The sequence below is a fragment of the Podarcis melisellensis genome (genome assembly GCF_964234715.1).
Source record: "Podarcis melisellensis genome assembly, chromosome: 13".
Classification (NCBI taxonomy): Eukaryota; Metazoa; Chordata; class Lepidosauria; order Squamata; family Lacertidae; genus Podarcis; species Podarcis melisellensis.
The window spans coordinates 24263078-24280071 of NC_138545.1; the positions used below are offsets into that span (position 1 = coordinate 24263078).

General features: G+C 42.3%; 1 protein-coding gene and 1 long non-coding RNA gene across 2 annotated transcripts; both read left to right on the forward strand.

Annotated features, from left to right (window-relative positions):
• Window positions 1–1337: 1337 nt before the first annotated feature.
• Window positions 1338–16940, forward strand: LOC309356058 (uncharacterized protein; the record flags this gene model as incomplete). The annotated part of the gene is made up of 6 exons (XM_081887238.1): window positions 1338–1420; window positions 1619–1684; window positions 2793–3083; window positions 14645–14662; window positions 16300–16383; window positions 16870–16940. The coding sequence occupies exons 1-6, from the start codon at window positions 1399–1401 to the stop codon at window positions 16938–16940; spliced, it is 552 nt and encodes a 183-aa protein (XP_081743364.1). The 5' UTR covers window positions 1338–1398.
• Window positions 8377–13827, forward strand: LOC309355977. The gene is made up of 3 exons (XR_014162676.1): window positions 8377–8468; window positions 12519–12584; window positions 13435–13827. It is a non-coding gene; the product is annotated as an uncharacterized lncRNA (long non-coding RNA).
• Window positions 16941–16994: the final 54 nt, after the last annotated feature.

Sequence of the window (16994 nt, forward strand, 5' to 3'; positions counted from 1 at the left end):
TGCTTTGATAAGGCAAGTAGCGCCACTCCTGCCATGGGCCGAACACTCAAAGACTGCACAATGGAGATTTCACTAGCTGAGGATGATCGAGCCGCTGATGCTCCTTGACCAAAATAATTACGCTGCTGCCCCCCAAGTGCTCATGCCACTGCTGCCACTCTCCACACCACTGATGATCGCTCCGGCACCACTCTCTGCTGCTTGTGAAGCTGGCAGGCCGGGCAAAGCAGGAGCTCAAAACCCTCGCAGCTAATGACTTCACAATTGGTTCAGCTTAAAGTGATTTCAGCTCAGGTGTGATTTTGCTCTGGCGAGGCGAGGCGAAACAAGTGGCAATGATTTCAGGTGGGGGGCTGGAAGGTGCAGGCATGGTCATGAGGTGAAAAAGGGCAGATAGAACCCGACGAAGGAAAAGCAGGTAGGACCCCAGGTGAGGGCTCTTTAAATGATGAGGGAATGACCAAAGGAAGCCTGCCTGCTCCATTGGTTCTGCCCCCCTGGCCCAGCCCATGTCCGAGCCTGCATCACCATTTGCCTATCCAGGGTGCAGGCCAGGGTTCGACTCTTGATAGGTGGTGAGAGTTTATGCCTCCGCCACCTATTTGGATGGGGCACTGATGTCACAATTCCCTTGTTGAGGCCTCAGTGAAGCGTCTGCTGTCCCACAATGCTGCCACACCAAAAGGGTGAGCGGACTTGCTCTACCCAGTTTCACAGTAGAAACTGCTAGAATAGGGATTGAGGCCATGTGGCATGGAGGTGGCCATGCTACATGGGGTGGTTTGTGTGCATGGGTATGTATCTTGGACATTAGCTGCTGGGGTGCAGCCCCATTCATTTTATCCTGGAAAAATGTTTCCTATTTATATCTTTAGAAGGAATTTTCAACCACAATTAATGTCTGAATCTTCTCTCTATCATGTGAACTAATTCACGCATTTTCAGAGGGGTTTCTGGTGGGGGGTAAATGGGATAACAGATGAAAAGCTGCCTTTCTGACCATCAAATATTCTCTAAGTGAATGTGCCTGAGGGTCAGAGTTACTGTGGTACTTTAGCTAATGGGGCCTCCCGCTGCTGCACGATTTCTGTTCTCACCCTGAAGCAAAGTTCTTAACCCGAGGTACTATTTCTGGGTTAGCGGAGTCTGTAACCTGAAGCGTCTGTAACCCGAGGTACCACTGTACATTGAATAGTTCACCAGAAGGAATGGTGTAAATATTATACAGCATTGACTTGTAGCTGCAGCCACATCTGAGGGTGTGCCCTGGGGGAGGGGACAGAAACATGCATGCTGCAAATGTCCTGATCATTTCCATCTCGTCTGTGAGAGAAGTAGAAGAATTTGAGAGTCAGGTGTGGCACGTCAGATTGACAAGCCAACTCCTGCTCTGCCCTGATGAATCTCTTCTGGATTCTCTGTAAGTTTGGGAAACTGGGAAGGGAATTCACAAATATGGTTATTAGAAATTTCCAGGGATTTTTAGAAAACACTTAAGCCACTCCAAAAAAAAGCTGAAGTAAAAACTGTAGGTTAGGAGAATTCTTAAATCATTGCTCTGCCCTTGTTATTTCATGTTAAAACATAGTGTTAACATATTGCATGAATGTCATTACAGGTGCTCTGCTTGCAAATCGCTCGTGTGTGGGTGATGACCAAGATTCAGAGCTTTGCACTTCGACAGGTGAGTTTGAGCCTGTGAAGCCTGTGCAAACTGATAAGTATGTAAAGAACTGCAGGATTGTGCATGTGTGTACAACCAGTGGCGTAGCGTGGGGGGTACAGGGGGGGCGGCCGCACCGGGCGCAAGATCTGGGGGTTAGGGTTAGGGTGCGCAAATCCACGGGTTACGGGGCGCAAATCCACGGGTTAGGGGGCGCAAATCCACGGGTTAGGGGGCACAAATTACTTGCCTTGCCCCAGATGCTGACAACCCACGCTACGCCACTGTGTACAACTAATAAACATGTTAAGATGCAATATAAAAGAGCACAAAGAGAAGTGCTAGGAAGGCAAAGCAGTGAGAAAGAAAATACAGTGGTACCTCTAGTTACGAACTTAATTCATTCCAGAGGTCTGTTCTTAATCTGAAACTGTTCTTAACTAGAGTCATGCTTTCGCTAATGGAGCCTCTTGATGCCACTGTGCCGCTGGCACATGACTTCTGTTCTCATCCTGGGGCAAAGTTCTCAACTTGAGGTAACTTTTCCAGGTTAGCGGAGTTTGTAACCTGAAGCGTTTGTAACTCGAGGTACCACTGTAATGCCGATAAAGCAATCTACGTACTTTCACAGGACTGCTCAGATATTTGTCCTCCATTGCAATTAAGTTTTCACTTGCTCTCTGCATTCACTTATGCCTTCCTTCCTTCCTTCCTTCCTTCCTTCCTTCCTTCCTTCCTTCCTTCCTTCCTTCCTTCCTTCCTTCCTTCCTTCCTCTTTCTTTCTTTTTTCTTTTTTCTTTTTTCTTTTTTCTTTCTTTCTCTTTCTTCATGAAAGAAAGAAATCTTCACCCCAAATGTCTAAATAAAAACGGAGGTGGCATTAAAATAAAACAGAATAGAACATTGCATGCACTTTCCCCAAAAAGAAATAAATACAGGCAGAATACAACAAACAATCATGGGGGGAAAACAGTGCTTAAAAAGAAATACAGTAAGACAAAAATAAAGGTTATAAAGCAATCTAATTCCACATGATTACTCAAATGTTCACTCTCTATTGCAAAAACATTTTCACATACTCTCTGTATTCATTTATGCTCTTTCTTTATTTCTTCCGTTCGTTCTCTAGGTGAACTTCCTGCTCCTGATTTATTCTTGAATGCAACTTTGGTTCATGAAGGGGAATTTATCACAGTACTATGTGTGGCTCCATCAGAGGTTGTGCCGACCAGATTTTTTTTCTGTAAAGATGGGGCTCCTGTTTCATTCAAGAAAGCAACATCTCAAAATGCTCAATACCTAGTCTATGCATCGTCGAATAATGCTGGCTACTATTCCTGTGGTTACCAGCAGAAGGATGCAAAGAACCAAGAGAAGACATCTGCCCTCAGTGTTGCTCAGAATCTGATTCTCCAGTCAGGTAAGGTTGTAGAAATGCTCCATCTAGAACAGTGTTTCCCAAACGTTTTTGGGCAACGGCACACCTGTTTACTGAAAAAAAATCTCGCGGCACACCACCATTAAAGCCCCGCCCCGTGACGTCAGCGCGCAGCGTCACGCCGGGAGGGACGCACAAAAGTGAAAGTTTTTTCCCTCCCCCTTGCTGGGGAACCTCCAAGCTTTGGGGGTGGGAGGAGGCAGCAGAGCGAGGGACTGAGGGACGGCGGCAACTGAGGCGGCGGCGGCTGAGGCAGAGCTGGGAAGGGGGTTTCCAGGCGACACGGCAGCTCCTCGAAAGGCTTCTCTCAGCTGCGCTCAATCCGCCTCGGAGAGGATTTCCCCTCCGGTCCCATGCGTTCGTTTGGGGCATCGCTCCGGCTGCTCCCTCTCCCGCCGCGCAGGAGCGATGCCTCTCTCTGGCTCTCCCTCCGCGCAGGCTGAGGGAGGGAGGGAGGGGCGCGTGTGACCCGTCTCTGCTGGGAGACCAAACCCAGCGAGGCAGAGTCGCGCGGAGGCGCCCAGGCAGCGCTGCCGGCTGCGAGGAGGAGCGCCAGGCAGCAGCAGGAGGCGCGGCCTCTCCTCGCCGCCGCCGCCCCGCCTCTCGCCGCCCGACTCGCCCGCCTCCCTCCAGGCATCTCGCGGCACACGAGGCAACGTCTCACGGCACACTCGTGTGCCGCGGAACACCGGTTGGGAAACACTGATCTAGAAAGAGCCCTGCAAGAGAATGTTGCATGGTGGGATAGTTCTGTTCAGAGTTCCAGCTAGCCAGCCGTAACATATTCCAGCATAGTTCATTTCATTCTCCATCCATCTGGTTTATATTCCCCCACAACAATTAATCAGTATTTCCTAGCCAAAGTGCATGTTCAGTCCTCCCTGGTCTCCTTTTGAGATTCAAACTTACAGTGTTTTTCATTGGTTTACATACAACCTGTGAAAAATATTCATGTGTCCAGTTTATGTGTCTGGCCTTTAGGGATGGGACTTAGATCAGCTCAAGTCCACCCCATTTAATTTCTGCTGGTACTGCATATGTTGCTAAAGAATGTATGAAAAGTTACAGGTGTTGTTCTATCCAACTAAGTTATACTTTGAGTAGGCCCAATGGAATTAATAGATCCTAGTTAGTCGCAACCTGTTATATGCTGATGTGGTTGCTCGAGAGCAAACAGGCAAGACTCCAACCTGTCTTTTCCAGGCTTTATTAACTGTACAAAACTATTTACAGTGCAGAGAGTCGCAAGTCCATGTCTGCTCAGTCGCTAGCAAAATCTGGGAGTGGGCAGTCCTTATACCCTCCCCAGCATAACAGTCGTGTGACCCCCATCCTTCTCTCCCCCTCTCTGCACACAAACCTACTGTGCAGAGTTGGCAAAGGGGGACTTGCCTCCCCTCCGCTTTGCTCAGGCTCGGTGTTGGGGCTCTCCCTAGCACCTTCTGATCCCTGCGTTCCTTCCCCACTGGAGAAGGGGCTTCCCTCCTCACCAGAGGAAGAACTGCTTCGCGAGATCTTTGGAGGCTCCCTGTAACACAACTGCCATTCCACCTCTCACCTCTGAGCTGATAGCAGTTCCCTGACACAACCATTGATTTCAGTGGGCCTACCTTTGATTTAGTTTGAAACAAATCCACTGTTATGATGCACCTTTATATATACATTAAATGACACCATTTGTATGCATTCCTCAAAATATGTATTTTTACAATTCTTTTCAATGCATTTCCTAATAAAATACACGATATGTTAAAATAAATATTTCTGTGGGCACTTGTGACAAAACAACATTACAAAATCCAGAGAAGTTTGTGAATCAACAAGGAGTTTTCTGATCAACAGGGGAGAGATCAACCATTTCTTACCCTTTGTTGTTCTTGATGGGTTGATGAGCCATGCTTTTCTGATACTGTCCATGTTTTTTCCTGACCAGATAATTGTCCTTCCAATGCTAAGTAAGCAGCCTTAGTGAGCAAAAATATTTATCTTATTGTTTGTTTTAGTATGTCATTTTAAATCTTAGCATAGAAACAAAATAATTCAATTTATACTCAAACACAATCACAAAAAGAAAACTTTTTTATCATTTCTCAACAGAGACCATTAATACCCTGAGACCACATTAATAGAATCTTTTTACTACCGTAAAAAGTTTGATAGCACTCTTGATGTCAATCTTTGTTCTTTTTTTTTTTTTGACCAATTATTGCCATCAATTGAGCCAGTTCGGTATACAGAGAAAAGTGGTTTATTTATTCAAAAGATATGAGGGAGCAGTACTGCCTGATTTAGTCTTACCATATTTCAAAAATTCCAGACACCCCAGTCTCCCCCCCAAAACAAACAAAAAATAAATTAAAGTTTCTCTCCTTTTTTGACAAAGACAAATGACTGCCCTCAATCAAGAGCCAGTTGGCTATACAGAGAGTCAGGAAAATGCATTACACCTTACTGGTTTTCCTGCTATTTGTGCAAGCTTTTCACCATATCATTTTATGCCCCATTTGGTGCCCAATAAGTTTGGAGTGATGCACACCCAGTGGATCCATTCCATCAACATGGGGCAAAGAATGATTAAAAGAAACCAGCCACAAGATAGATCATTCACACCCACTATAAGATTAACTTTAATCAATAACAAGAGTTTTAAGCCTCAGATAATATATATGTTATACTGCAGGTATTTCAATAGTTCATTTCTGCCTGGAGACTATGTAAATGATAAGGTCTCCCTCTTCACCTTGCTGTGGACATTTTGAGCAAACACCAAACTTGTCAACTTTTTCCTCTTGTTCTCCCCTTCTCTAAAACACCTTCATAGGGTGGATAGAATGGAGTATACAGGAAATAGCTATAGTTGAAAACTGAGCAGATTGTTTTTCTTTTATTATTTTATTATATGTTGCAAACTGCTACAGGTTACGTGTATGATTTTAGATGAACATTTCCTTTTATTTTCTGTTGTCCATTGTAAAGGCCTTTGGCTGTGTACAATAAAAAGTGATTGATTGATTGATTGATTGATTGATAGTATTTGAGAGAATCAATAGGAGTATATAATCAGAGTAGGAAAAGTTCTATGATACACTTGTACATTCTTCCAACAAACATCAAACCATAGGGAACTTGTTAATGTCTATTTGTTGATTTATCTCCCTGCCTCTGGTCATATCTGAATAGACACCCAAACCTTTCTGATCTTTTTCTATTGAATGCAGGTCAGACAATATCTCCCTATGTTTGGATTCTCTGCTCCTCATTGGTGCTTCTTCTCCTGGTCTCAGCTCCAATCATCACCTATTTCATGGAGAAGTGTAATTGCTCCTTGTTCGGACCTAGAAACTAGGAAATCCCATTGGAAGAAAGAAAAATGCCTCCAGACTCTTCTTTGTCTGTCCTCCTTCTCTCATGCATTTATTCACTTACAATAATGTTTCCAGTATTTTACTAAGCCCAGTTCAAGTACTGGTTTTGACCTTTAAGGTTCCAATAAATGGCTTGGGTTCATGATGTCTGATTACCTTGCCAGAAGTTTTTACAGCAGGTACTGAAAGCAATACAGCAAAGGTGTCTGCATAGTATTAATGAACATCTTCAATGGATAGCCTTTTATCTACTGGGATTTATATTATTTTCTGCTTATTTTAACATGCCTATGTTTTAAAATATTATTTGTATTTCTGTCAAATAAATTGTTTAGCTATTGTGTTGCTTTGTATTGTGCCGTATTTCTATAATATGTTATCCACCCGGTGTGTGCTATGTTTACAAAGACCACATTCTATGTAAATGAGAGAAATAGAAAAGCAATTATATGGGGACCCTCAGCTGGTAGACCATGGTGGAGAACATTTTGGGGTCCAACCCCTAGCCAACTTTGATAAATGGACCGGGCAACCCACCGGTCCATCACATGACATAATTCTGTTAAACTCCCTTCAGACGTTATCGAAACATGGGAACCACAAAGCAAGGGGGGTTGGCAGCCCTGTGTTTTGTAAGCTACTTCATGACATACCTTTCAACCTCCAAAACAAAGGACTCAAAGGAACAGGACAACATGGCTTCAGAGAGCTACACTGGGAAGCATGAACTTCTCCCCTCTCCTTGAGCAAGGCATGCTTTGCTCCAGCAAAGGGACAACTGGGGGCCCATGTGAAGCTCCCAATTGTTCCATTGAAGACCTGGCTTTATTTATTTAGAAAAATATTTATATGCTGATATTCATACAAAAATATCAGAGTGGTTTACAACAATGATACATAAAAATATATAATAAAAACCATATTAAAAGGTCAAAATCAGAAACAAGCTGGGGATGTCGGGTTTCGGATGGGTGGACTGGACTTCCATAATTTGGTCAGCCAAAGGAGCAGGCATGATGGGCCTTGGTGTGCCTATGGTCCGGAGGCTCCCAATACCAGTATAAAACCAATCCAGCCTCTGGCAACTTCCCCCCCTGGCTCCTAAATAGTTCTCATCCACAAAGGCATTATTATTACACACCTCATTCCTCCCAAGACACAAACAAGTCTATAGACTCACAGAAATTACCACTTCCACATCTCCAAGGAAACTGGAACCCCTTTCAATGGCGATACGACTAGAACGGCTAAATCCTTGTAATAAGATGAAACTTGTAGCCAGACAGCAGGAAGGACCAAGGGCAGTTGCCTTACAAAACTGTTGCTGTTTCCATTTTAACATCAGAAACTGCTAGACTAGAGATCAAGGCCCTGTGGCATAAACGTGGCCCATGAGGTCTCACAATGCAGCCCAGGCACCCTCCCCTCTTTATAGATCATGTTACCTAGGGGGTGGTTTGTGTGCATGGGTGGGTATATGCTTTAGCTCCATCTTGGGCATGGGCTGCTGGTATGCAGTCCCATCCACTTTAATCTTGACGGAATACTGGCGGCGGTGGGAGGGCGGGGGGAGATTTCCTATTTATTTCCCTAGAATGAATTTTTCACAGCAGTTCATGTCTGAATCTTCTCTCTATCACGTGAACTAATGTACTCATTTTCAGAGAGGTTTCTGTTGCTGGGTACCAGGGTAACAGATGAAAAGTTGCCTTTCTGACCATCAAATATTATCTTTAAATGAATGTGCCTGAGGGTCATAGATACGTTGAACAGTTCACCAGAAGGAAAGGTGTAACATTATACATCCTTGAGTGGTAACTGCAGCCACATGTGGGGGTGTGCCCTGGGGGAGGGAATAGAAGCATGCATGCTGCAAAAGTTGTGACAATTTTTGTCTCGTCTGTGAGAGAAGTAGAAGGAGCTGAGAGTCAGAGGTGGGGACAAACATCAGATTGGGAAGCCAACTCCTGCTCTGCCCTGATGAATCTCTTCTGGGTTCTCTGTAAGTTTGGGAAACCGGAAAGGGAATTCATGGATATGGTCATCTTCTTGAAAGATCTGGGGAAAGTAAACTCCACAATTCCCTTCAGAGCTTTCCTAGGGGTGTGTGTATGAGAGAGAAAGATGGAAACACTCATCATTACCTAGAATGGTGGAGTCATTGTTAAAATTAATGGGCTCAGCTAAGATGGCAAAATTGAGATATTTTATCAGAGCAATGTCATTGTTAACATTTACTAAAGATTGGAAACCTCTCACAGACTTTTTGCATGGAAAAGAAAATGAAATAATTACATTTGGATTTGACGATTGAAGAAAATAGTTTATGGAGGGTGGCATTATTGGGTGTTACACTGGAGAGGATGAAGTGAGTGTTGTTTATATGTAGCAGTAAGATGACGAATCAGAAGTTCTTTACCTTCTTAACTTTTCTCCCTTTTTCTCTTTTAATTCCTTTATTATTTCTTTTTCTTTTTTCTCTTCCTTGTTCTTCCATTCTTTCCCCCCTCTGAATTAATGTTTTAGTTTGGATTTTAAAAATAGATATTTGACAATAATCTTTGTATTTCTCTTTATAAACGCCAATAAAACGTATTTTTTAAAAAAGATAGTGTGTGTGTGTGTGTCTCTCTCTGTGTGTGAATGTATATGAATGCTGCCCTAAAAGGAAAGAAAAGGGTAAATAGTTCAGTGATTGGAACTTTGATATTTTCTGGAAATCACTTTGTGGACAAATAGCAGGATTCTAGAAATGGCTCCTAAGCAATGAGAGTTATGTACAAATGGCCTCTTATAGTTCTCCATACTACTAGTGAACAGAGAAACTAGTGAGATAATTCCATGTAATTACTTGAAGTGGAGTATAAATTCCCCAACATGCCAGAAGTAGCACAGCTTTTCATTTTCCATCTCCTTTTCTCTTATTCTGTGTATTAACGGTATAGGGAAATGAGTTGGCAGGCAGGCTCCCATTCTGCATCCTTCCGCATTGCCTGAAACCAATGTCTTTCTAAGGCTATCTGGCGGGAGGGAACAGAAACAGCATAGAAAAGTGTTGAAAATACTAGAAGCAAATGCTTCAAGGTGGCCTTTTACTATAACAGTGAGAAAAGGAAAACTCATAGAAAACGTATTTTTGAAATGTTCTCAGAAAAATGCCTTGTAGGAATTTTTGGCTTAACTCTAAAAATAAACATGGGGAGTTGCAACTCTAATAGAGACAACTGTGTGTACTCATAGTTAGGGTTGCCATACATCCAGGAAATTCTGGCGTGTGTGAGGGAGCATGTGCCTGTGTGAGAGGGGGATCAGTAAGACTGGCAGTGGTGGATGGCAGGGCAGGGAGTGGGTGATCATACAACTTTGCTGCTCAGCCTAAGTGAGGCAGCGGAAAAACAAGCCTTAAAAATACTGTTATGTGTGAGGTTTCCAGGACTCAAGACTGATTTGAATGAGCTTAGGTTCCAGTCTAAGTCACCTGCTCCTTGCCACATCCCTGCAACAGCCTTCTGGAGGACTTATAGTGCCCTCAGTTTAACTAGCTGAGCTGTGATGAGCATATCTTTGTCTGAGGTGCATGGTGAGCCCAGCTGAGGGAGAAATCTGGTGCATCCTAAGATGCCCATGTCTTGGGCTTCCGGGTTGGCGCCATCGCCGAATGGCGGACTCCCTCCGAGCTCCGGAGGGAGCCTGCTCGGCAGGGGCTGGGTCCCGCCGCGCCGGCGACGCGGGGACCCTCAAAAACCATGGGCGCAGAAGCCCATGGACCTGGTGACTCGGCGGGCACCGTTTGTGCCCCCGACCCGCGAAGGAGCCTTTTTAAAGGCTACGGAGCAGGGGATGGGGGGTGGTGTGGTGCTATGAGTCCTCCGCTTCCCCTGCCGAGCGAAGCCGCATGCCATTTGACGGAGAGCGCTGACTTCTTCCATTGAAAATTTGGACTAAAAACAACAACCCGTGAGTAATTGGGAAATCGGATCTAAAAGGAAAAAAAAAATTAAATTCGGAACGAGCGGGGGAGGTGCAAAAAGGAAGTCCGTCTCCCCCCTGTTGTAGAGGATTTAAAGCAAGGATCTGACAACTAAGATCGAGAGAAGGGTCTGTTTTTTATAGAGAAAAGTTATTAATTTCACGATGGAAAATTACAAGATTGTGCTGGAGGAGAAAAGTGGATTGTGTGAGCTAAAGTGCAACCCCCCCGGGAACCGGGAGCGATCCGTGAGAGAGCCTGGTGAGGAGATATAAAGATTTTGACAGCTGTCAAAGTAGCTGTCAAAGTTGGAGAATAAAAAGAGAACTTTGTTACAATGACTTTGCCGGTTAGATTCGTTACAATTTGGATATAAATTGTTGAAAACAAGGGATAACAAGTTAGTTTGACTTTTGGGTGTGATTTGGAAGGAAACTAAGTTACCACAATCCCTCTAGAGGGGGTTTTGGGACACTGCAAGAATCACTGTAAGTGGAAAAATACTCATGGAATTGAATAGGACTTTTTATCTCCTGGGAAAGCTGCATAAATGAAACATTATTTTGTCTACAGAGGTCTCTACACTAAAGGAGACAATAGATATATCTATTGAAGAACGGAAGGGACTTGACGTAAGTTTTTGTTCCTGAATAAATAAAGCCTCTGTAGAGGAACTAGAAGTTTTTGGAATTAGAATGTTTTTGCAGCGGAACAGGAAAAGAAACCTGTGGAAAGAGAACAACAAGAATTGGACAAAGCTGGAAGTGGGAGCATTTGGGACATTCAGATTTAAAAGGACTAAGAAACAAAATTTGAGTTTTACTCTTAAATATAGAGATCTGGATGATAGAGCTTTTCCAAGACTGGGTGTTTGAAACTAAAGACTACCAAAAAGACGGCAAAGACTACTAAAAAGACAGCAAAGTGGAGCTGAGTGAGATTTGGACATGGATGTGGGGTCTCCAGGCTGACAGCAGATAGATTGATGGACATTGGGGATCGAAACCGGGAAAGGGGGGAGGGAAATTCGGAATCCAAAGGGTGTAAAATTATATTTTGTTCTTTATTTTGTTATTTCATTCTGTTCTGCGTATTAAAGAGGGGAATTCGTGGAAGGGAACAGGGGTCGATCTTAGGGGGGAAAATATTTTTAAGTTGAAGGACGGTGGAATATAAAGGGAAAGTGGTCATATAAGATGAATTAAATTGAACATTGGGTTAATGATAATAATGATAATAAGCTTAAAATTTGGGGTAAGAACTTGTGGAACTAATTTTATGGAAATGGAATACAAGAGGGGGTGGGGTGGGGAAGTCCTGGAAAGATGTTAATGAAAGTAAGGTCTAAATGCAAATGTTTTTTTTCTTTCTTTTCTTTTTTCTTTTTTCTTTTTTCTTTTGGATTTTTCTGGAAATTTCAATAAATATTATTTTTTTTAAAAACTAAGATGCCCATGTCTTTAGATTATGTGGTAGGATTGCCCCCAGCACTGCAGATAGCCAAGCTGTTTTCAACATACATTTTTTAAAATAAACTGAAGTAAGGCCTTCCTCTTCAACTTGTGGAAGACATTTCATGAAAACATCTAACTTCCTCCTCCTCTCCTCCTCCTCCTTTAAGTTCTATCTCCAAGAGAACCAAGGATTTTAGCCTAAGAGTGACTGGTTACACACCATAATGTAAATGTACAAATTAAAGAAGTACTGGTAGAAGAAACAGCCTGCAACACATAGGAAAAGACAATTTTATTGATTTCTCCTCAGCTCTGCATTCACACATGCTTGTTTAATCTCTTTCAAACACCATGCACCCTTTTGCACACAGAAAAAACCAACTGCACCAGAATAAGAGGTGTTCTGCCATATAGGAAACTTGGCAATTATATGGCTTTACATTGACTCTCATCTATATGTGTATTATTTGCATAATTGGAAAATACCAGGGATGCTAGAAAACACTAAAGCCAGTCCAAAAAGGCTGCAGCCAAAATAGCAGGCCAGGAGAATTATTAAATCATTGCTCTGTCCTTGTGTTTACTTGTTGAAACATATTATAAACATATTGCATGGATGTTATTGCAGGTTCTCTGCTTGCAAATCACTGGTGTTTGGGTGATGACAAAGATTCAGAGCTTTGCACTTCTACAGGTGAGTTTGAGACTGCGCAGGTCTGTGTACACTAGTGTGTGCAGGATTGCAGAGATTGGTGTGTGTGAGTGTGTGTGATCCTCTGCTCAAACCAAATGGTGAATGCTAAATGTTCATTATCAAAGAAGATTAGGGCTGTTTCGTTTCGTCATCAAGAATTAAATTGAGAGTTTACAACCTCAAATTCCTAAATAAAAATTGAGGTGGCATTAAAATGCTTTAAATAAATAAAACAGAGTAGAACACTTGCATGCCACTTTCCACAAAAAGAAATAATTAAAAGCAGTATACAATAAACAATCATGAAAAAGTGCTAAAAAGCGATACAGTAAGACAAAATAATGGTGCTAAAGCAATCTAATTGTACATGATTACTCAAATGTTCACCCTCCATTGCAAAAACATTTTCATTTACTCTCTGCATTAATTTATGCTCTTCGTCTCTGCAAATGCAGTAAAAAAGAACTAGATACTCTAGAACATATATTCTTCTCCTGTGATTTTGGCAGTTATGCCAGAATACAATTGTATGAGGCCCTAAAATTAAATAAACAGACTTTTATCCAACCAACTGTTCAGGACATGCTGGCGGACAGCGACGATCAAATTACTTTACTAGCGGCCGAATTTCTAAGAGCTGTCCATGAAGAAAGAATGGACCATGATAAGGAGACTTAGTGGTTGTTAATGGTAGCTGATGATGTTGCGTTGTATTATTATTTTATATTATATTGAATTATGATATGTATGTGTGATGTCCTATGCCTAATAAAGGATTTTGAATTTGAATTTGAAATTTATGCTCTTTCTTTATTTCTTCCGTTCATTCATTTGTTCGTTCGTTCTCTAGGTGAACTTCCTGTTCCTGGTTTATTCTGGAATTCAACTTTATTTCCTGAAGGGGAAATTATCGCAGTACTATGTGTGGCTCCATCAGAGGTTGTGCCGACCAGATTTTTTTTCTGTAAAGATGGGGCTCCTGTTTCATTCAAGAAAGCAACATCTCAATATGTTCAATACATAGTGTATGCATCGCCGAAGAATGCTGGCCAATACTCCTGTGGTTACCAGCAGAAGGATGCAAAGAATGAAGTGAAGACATCTGCCCTCAGTGTTGCTCAGAATTTGATTCTCCAGTTAGGTAAAGTTGTAGAAATGATCAGACTAGGAAGGGACCTGCAAGAGAATGTTGCATGGTGGGATAGTCCTGTTTAGAGTTCCAGCTGGCCAGTCATGCCATATTCCAGCATAGTTAATTTCATTGTCCATCCATTTGGTTTCTATTCTCCTACCACAACAGTTAATCATAGCCACAGAGCATGTTCAGACTTCCCTGGAGCACCTTCGTAAATTCATATAAATGAAAATAGGTGCTCTTTTGCACCTATGCAACCAATGTTGGAGGATCTGGCCAATAGCATGGAGATGACAACACTTCTCCAGTGACACTGTTTAATGGTGTATTAAAAATAGGCATTGCTGTTAGGCAGCTTATCAAAGAGTGATGCTTTTGCAACCTGTTAAAAATATTCATGATTTATGTGTTTAGCCTCTAGGGGTGGGGCTTAGATCAGCCTAAGTCCACCCTGTTTCATTTCTTTTGGCACATCATGTTTTTCTAAAGAGTGCTTGAAAGGTTACATGTATTCTTCCATTCAGCTATGTTGTACTTTGAGTAGACCCATTGAAATGAATGGCTCTTAGTCATAACCATTGATTGTTAGTTCAAATCTAACCCATTGTTATGATGCACCTTAATATATACATTAATTTACACAATATGTATGCATTCTTCAAAATATGCATTTTCTCAATGCTTTTCAACGCATTTCCAAATAAAATACACGTTATTTTAAAATGCATATAAAGTAGGCCCCTTTGTGGCAAAACCACATTACAAAATCCAGAGAAGTTTGTGATCCAATCAGGAATTGTGTTCTGATCCACAATTCAGTTTGGCACCTCTGCCTTGATAAGAGCACATTTATGAGAGCTTTGTGTTTCTTGATGTGTTGATGAGCCATGCTTTTCTGATATTGTCCATGTTTTTTCCTGCCCAGGTAATTGTCCTTCCAATGGTAAGTAAGCAGCATTAGTGAGTAAAAATGTTTACTTATCTTATTGTTTGTTTTAGTAAGCCATTTTAAATCTTAAGAGAAAGACAAAATACCGTAATGCAATCTATACTCAAACACAATCATGAAAAGAAAACCTTTTTTCTCATTTCCCATCATAGATCATTAATATCCTGATGCCACATTTATAGAATCTTTTTGCCGCTGTAGAAAGTTTGATAGCAGTCTTGATGTCAATGTCTGATTTTTCTCTCCTTTTTTGTCAAAGAGAAATGATTGCCATAAAGAGCCAGTTGGCTATACAGAGAGTCAGGGAAATGCATCACACCTTACTGGTTTTCTTGCTATCTGTGCAAGTTTTTCATCATATCATTTTATGCCCCATTCTGTGCCCAATAAGCACAGGCTGAATCCCGTTGTACAGGTTTGGAGTGATGCACACCCAGTGGATCCACTCCATCAACATGGGGATTGTGAAATGGTGAACGGATCCTGGAACCCAATGCCATGCCATCCCTTGCCCTGCCTGCTGTTGTCAATTAAAAATTCGCCTGATTTTATCCCATCATTGATGTGCAGTCTGACTATTTTGCTGCTCTCATGGGTCACATAATGTGCCTGCCTGGGCAAAGAATGATTAAAAGAAACCAGCCACAAGATAGATCATTCACACCCACTGTAAAATAAACTTTCATCAATGAGAGTTTTAAATCTCAGATAATATGTATATTATATAGCAGGTATTTCAATAGTTCAATTTTGACTGGAGATTATGTAAATGATAAGGTCTCCCTCTTCAATTTGCCGTGGACATTTTGTGGGCCCCTTTTGTGGCAAAACCACATTACAAAATCCACATTACAAAATTTAGTCTTGCCATATTTCAAAAAGCAATATTCCTGGCACCCCAGCCTCCCCCCCCCCAAAATAAATAAAAATAAATAACCCACGTTTCCAAGAGCCAATTCTTTTTCTTTTATCAGGGAAAGAAGGGGGGATTCCTTGTTGAGGTCCACCCCCCTGCTTTGGGAGGATGGGACTGAGGAGGTAAGTTCCTTTGGACCTGCTCCTGAGCAAGTAGACACAGGTGCCCTGTTCCCTTTTAGCTGGGCACCTCGTCTCCTGCTCTGCCTCCTGGAAAGGGGAGCAATTTTCCTCCTTGATGAAGCAGCTGCAGCAGCTTTGAGAAGGTGACACAGCAGCTCTTGAGAGGGAACAATGGCAGGGGCACGATAACTGAGTCCTCTTTATTTTCCTCCCTTGAGGCTGGCAGGAGCTCAGGGCTGCTCTCTCCCTCTTTCCACTGTCCTCTGTGCCCCCTACTCCTCAGTGTGGGCTGCTGCACATGAGGAGGCAGGGGGCACAAGCATGCTTTGAGTATCCCATGTTAGCGGGGGGACATTCCTTCTGCTGCTCAGGGGGGATGATGACAGACAACAACAACAAGGACCAGAAATTCCAGACATCTCTTAAAATTTAAAAAAATCCTCCAGGGTGCCATTTCCTTTCATGTCCAGACTTGATGTATGGCAAGTCTAGCCTGATTTAGGTGGGGCAAATTTTGGTTTTGTGTGGGAAACCAAATGAAGACTTCTTTTTCCTTTTTGATCTAATTCAGATTACTCTTCTTTTTTTGGCAGGGCCAAATTGGGGAATTATATGTGGCGGTGTGGGTGGTACCATTCTGGTGTTGGTACTTTCAATCTACCTTTTGGTCAAGAAAGGTGAGTGATGGTAACCTGAAACTATGATAATCTACCACGAAAAGAGTTGATTTTTCAAGTTTCAGCAATGCAAGTCTCCAACCAAAAATGTCATTACTTTCTATGTGTGTGTGCATGCGTTCGTTTGTGTGTGTGTGTCTGCGCGCACATGTGCATGAGTATGGGATAAACTGTGCACAAATATGCATATGTTAGCAAAAAGAAAGTACAAAACTGAATTCTATTAGGGAAAATAGTTTGCCACCATTTGGAGGACTGTGCATTTAGAGGAGTGGCTTCAACTGCACCCTGACTTTCCAAAAAGGCCCCCCCCCAGCAATTTTTTGATTGACTTGCCTAAGATTCAGGACAAAGTGTCTTCTTTTGGAAATTCCACCCGGACATCAATTTTGCCTTTGAATTCCCAGTAATGTTCAGGAAAATCTGGACATATGTCAGCCCTAATTTATGACAGCTTCTTTGCCTCTCTTTTTTGTTTTGTTTTAGTGCCGTGTCTTCAGAGATCTTCAAGGCAGGACAGAGCCAATACTGAGCACATTCCTTATGAGTATGTATAAGATTTTCATTTCTTCATTCACTTTAATTGTATGCTGCTCCCCCCCCCACTAAAT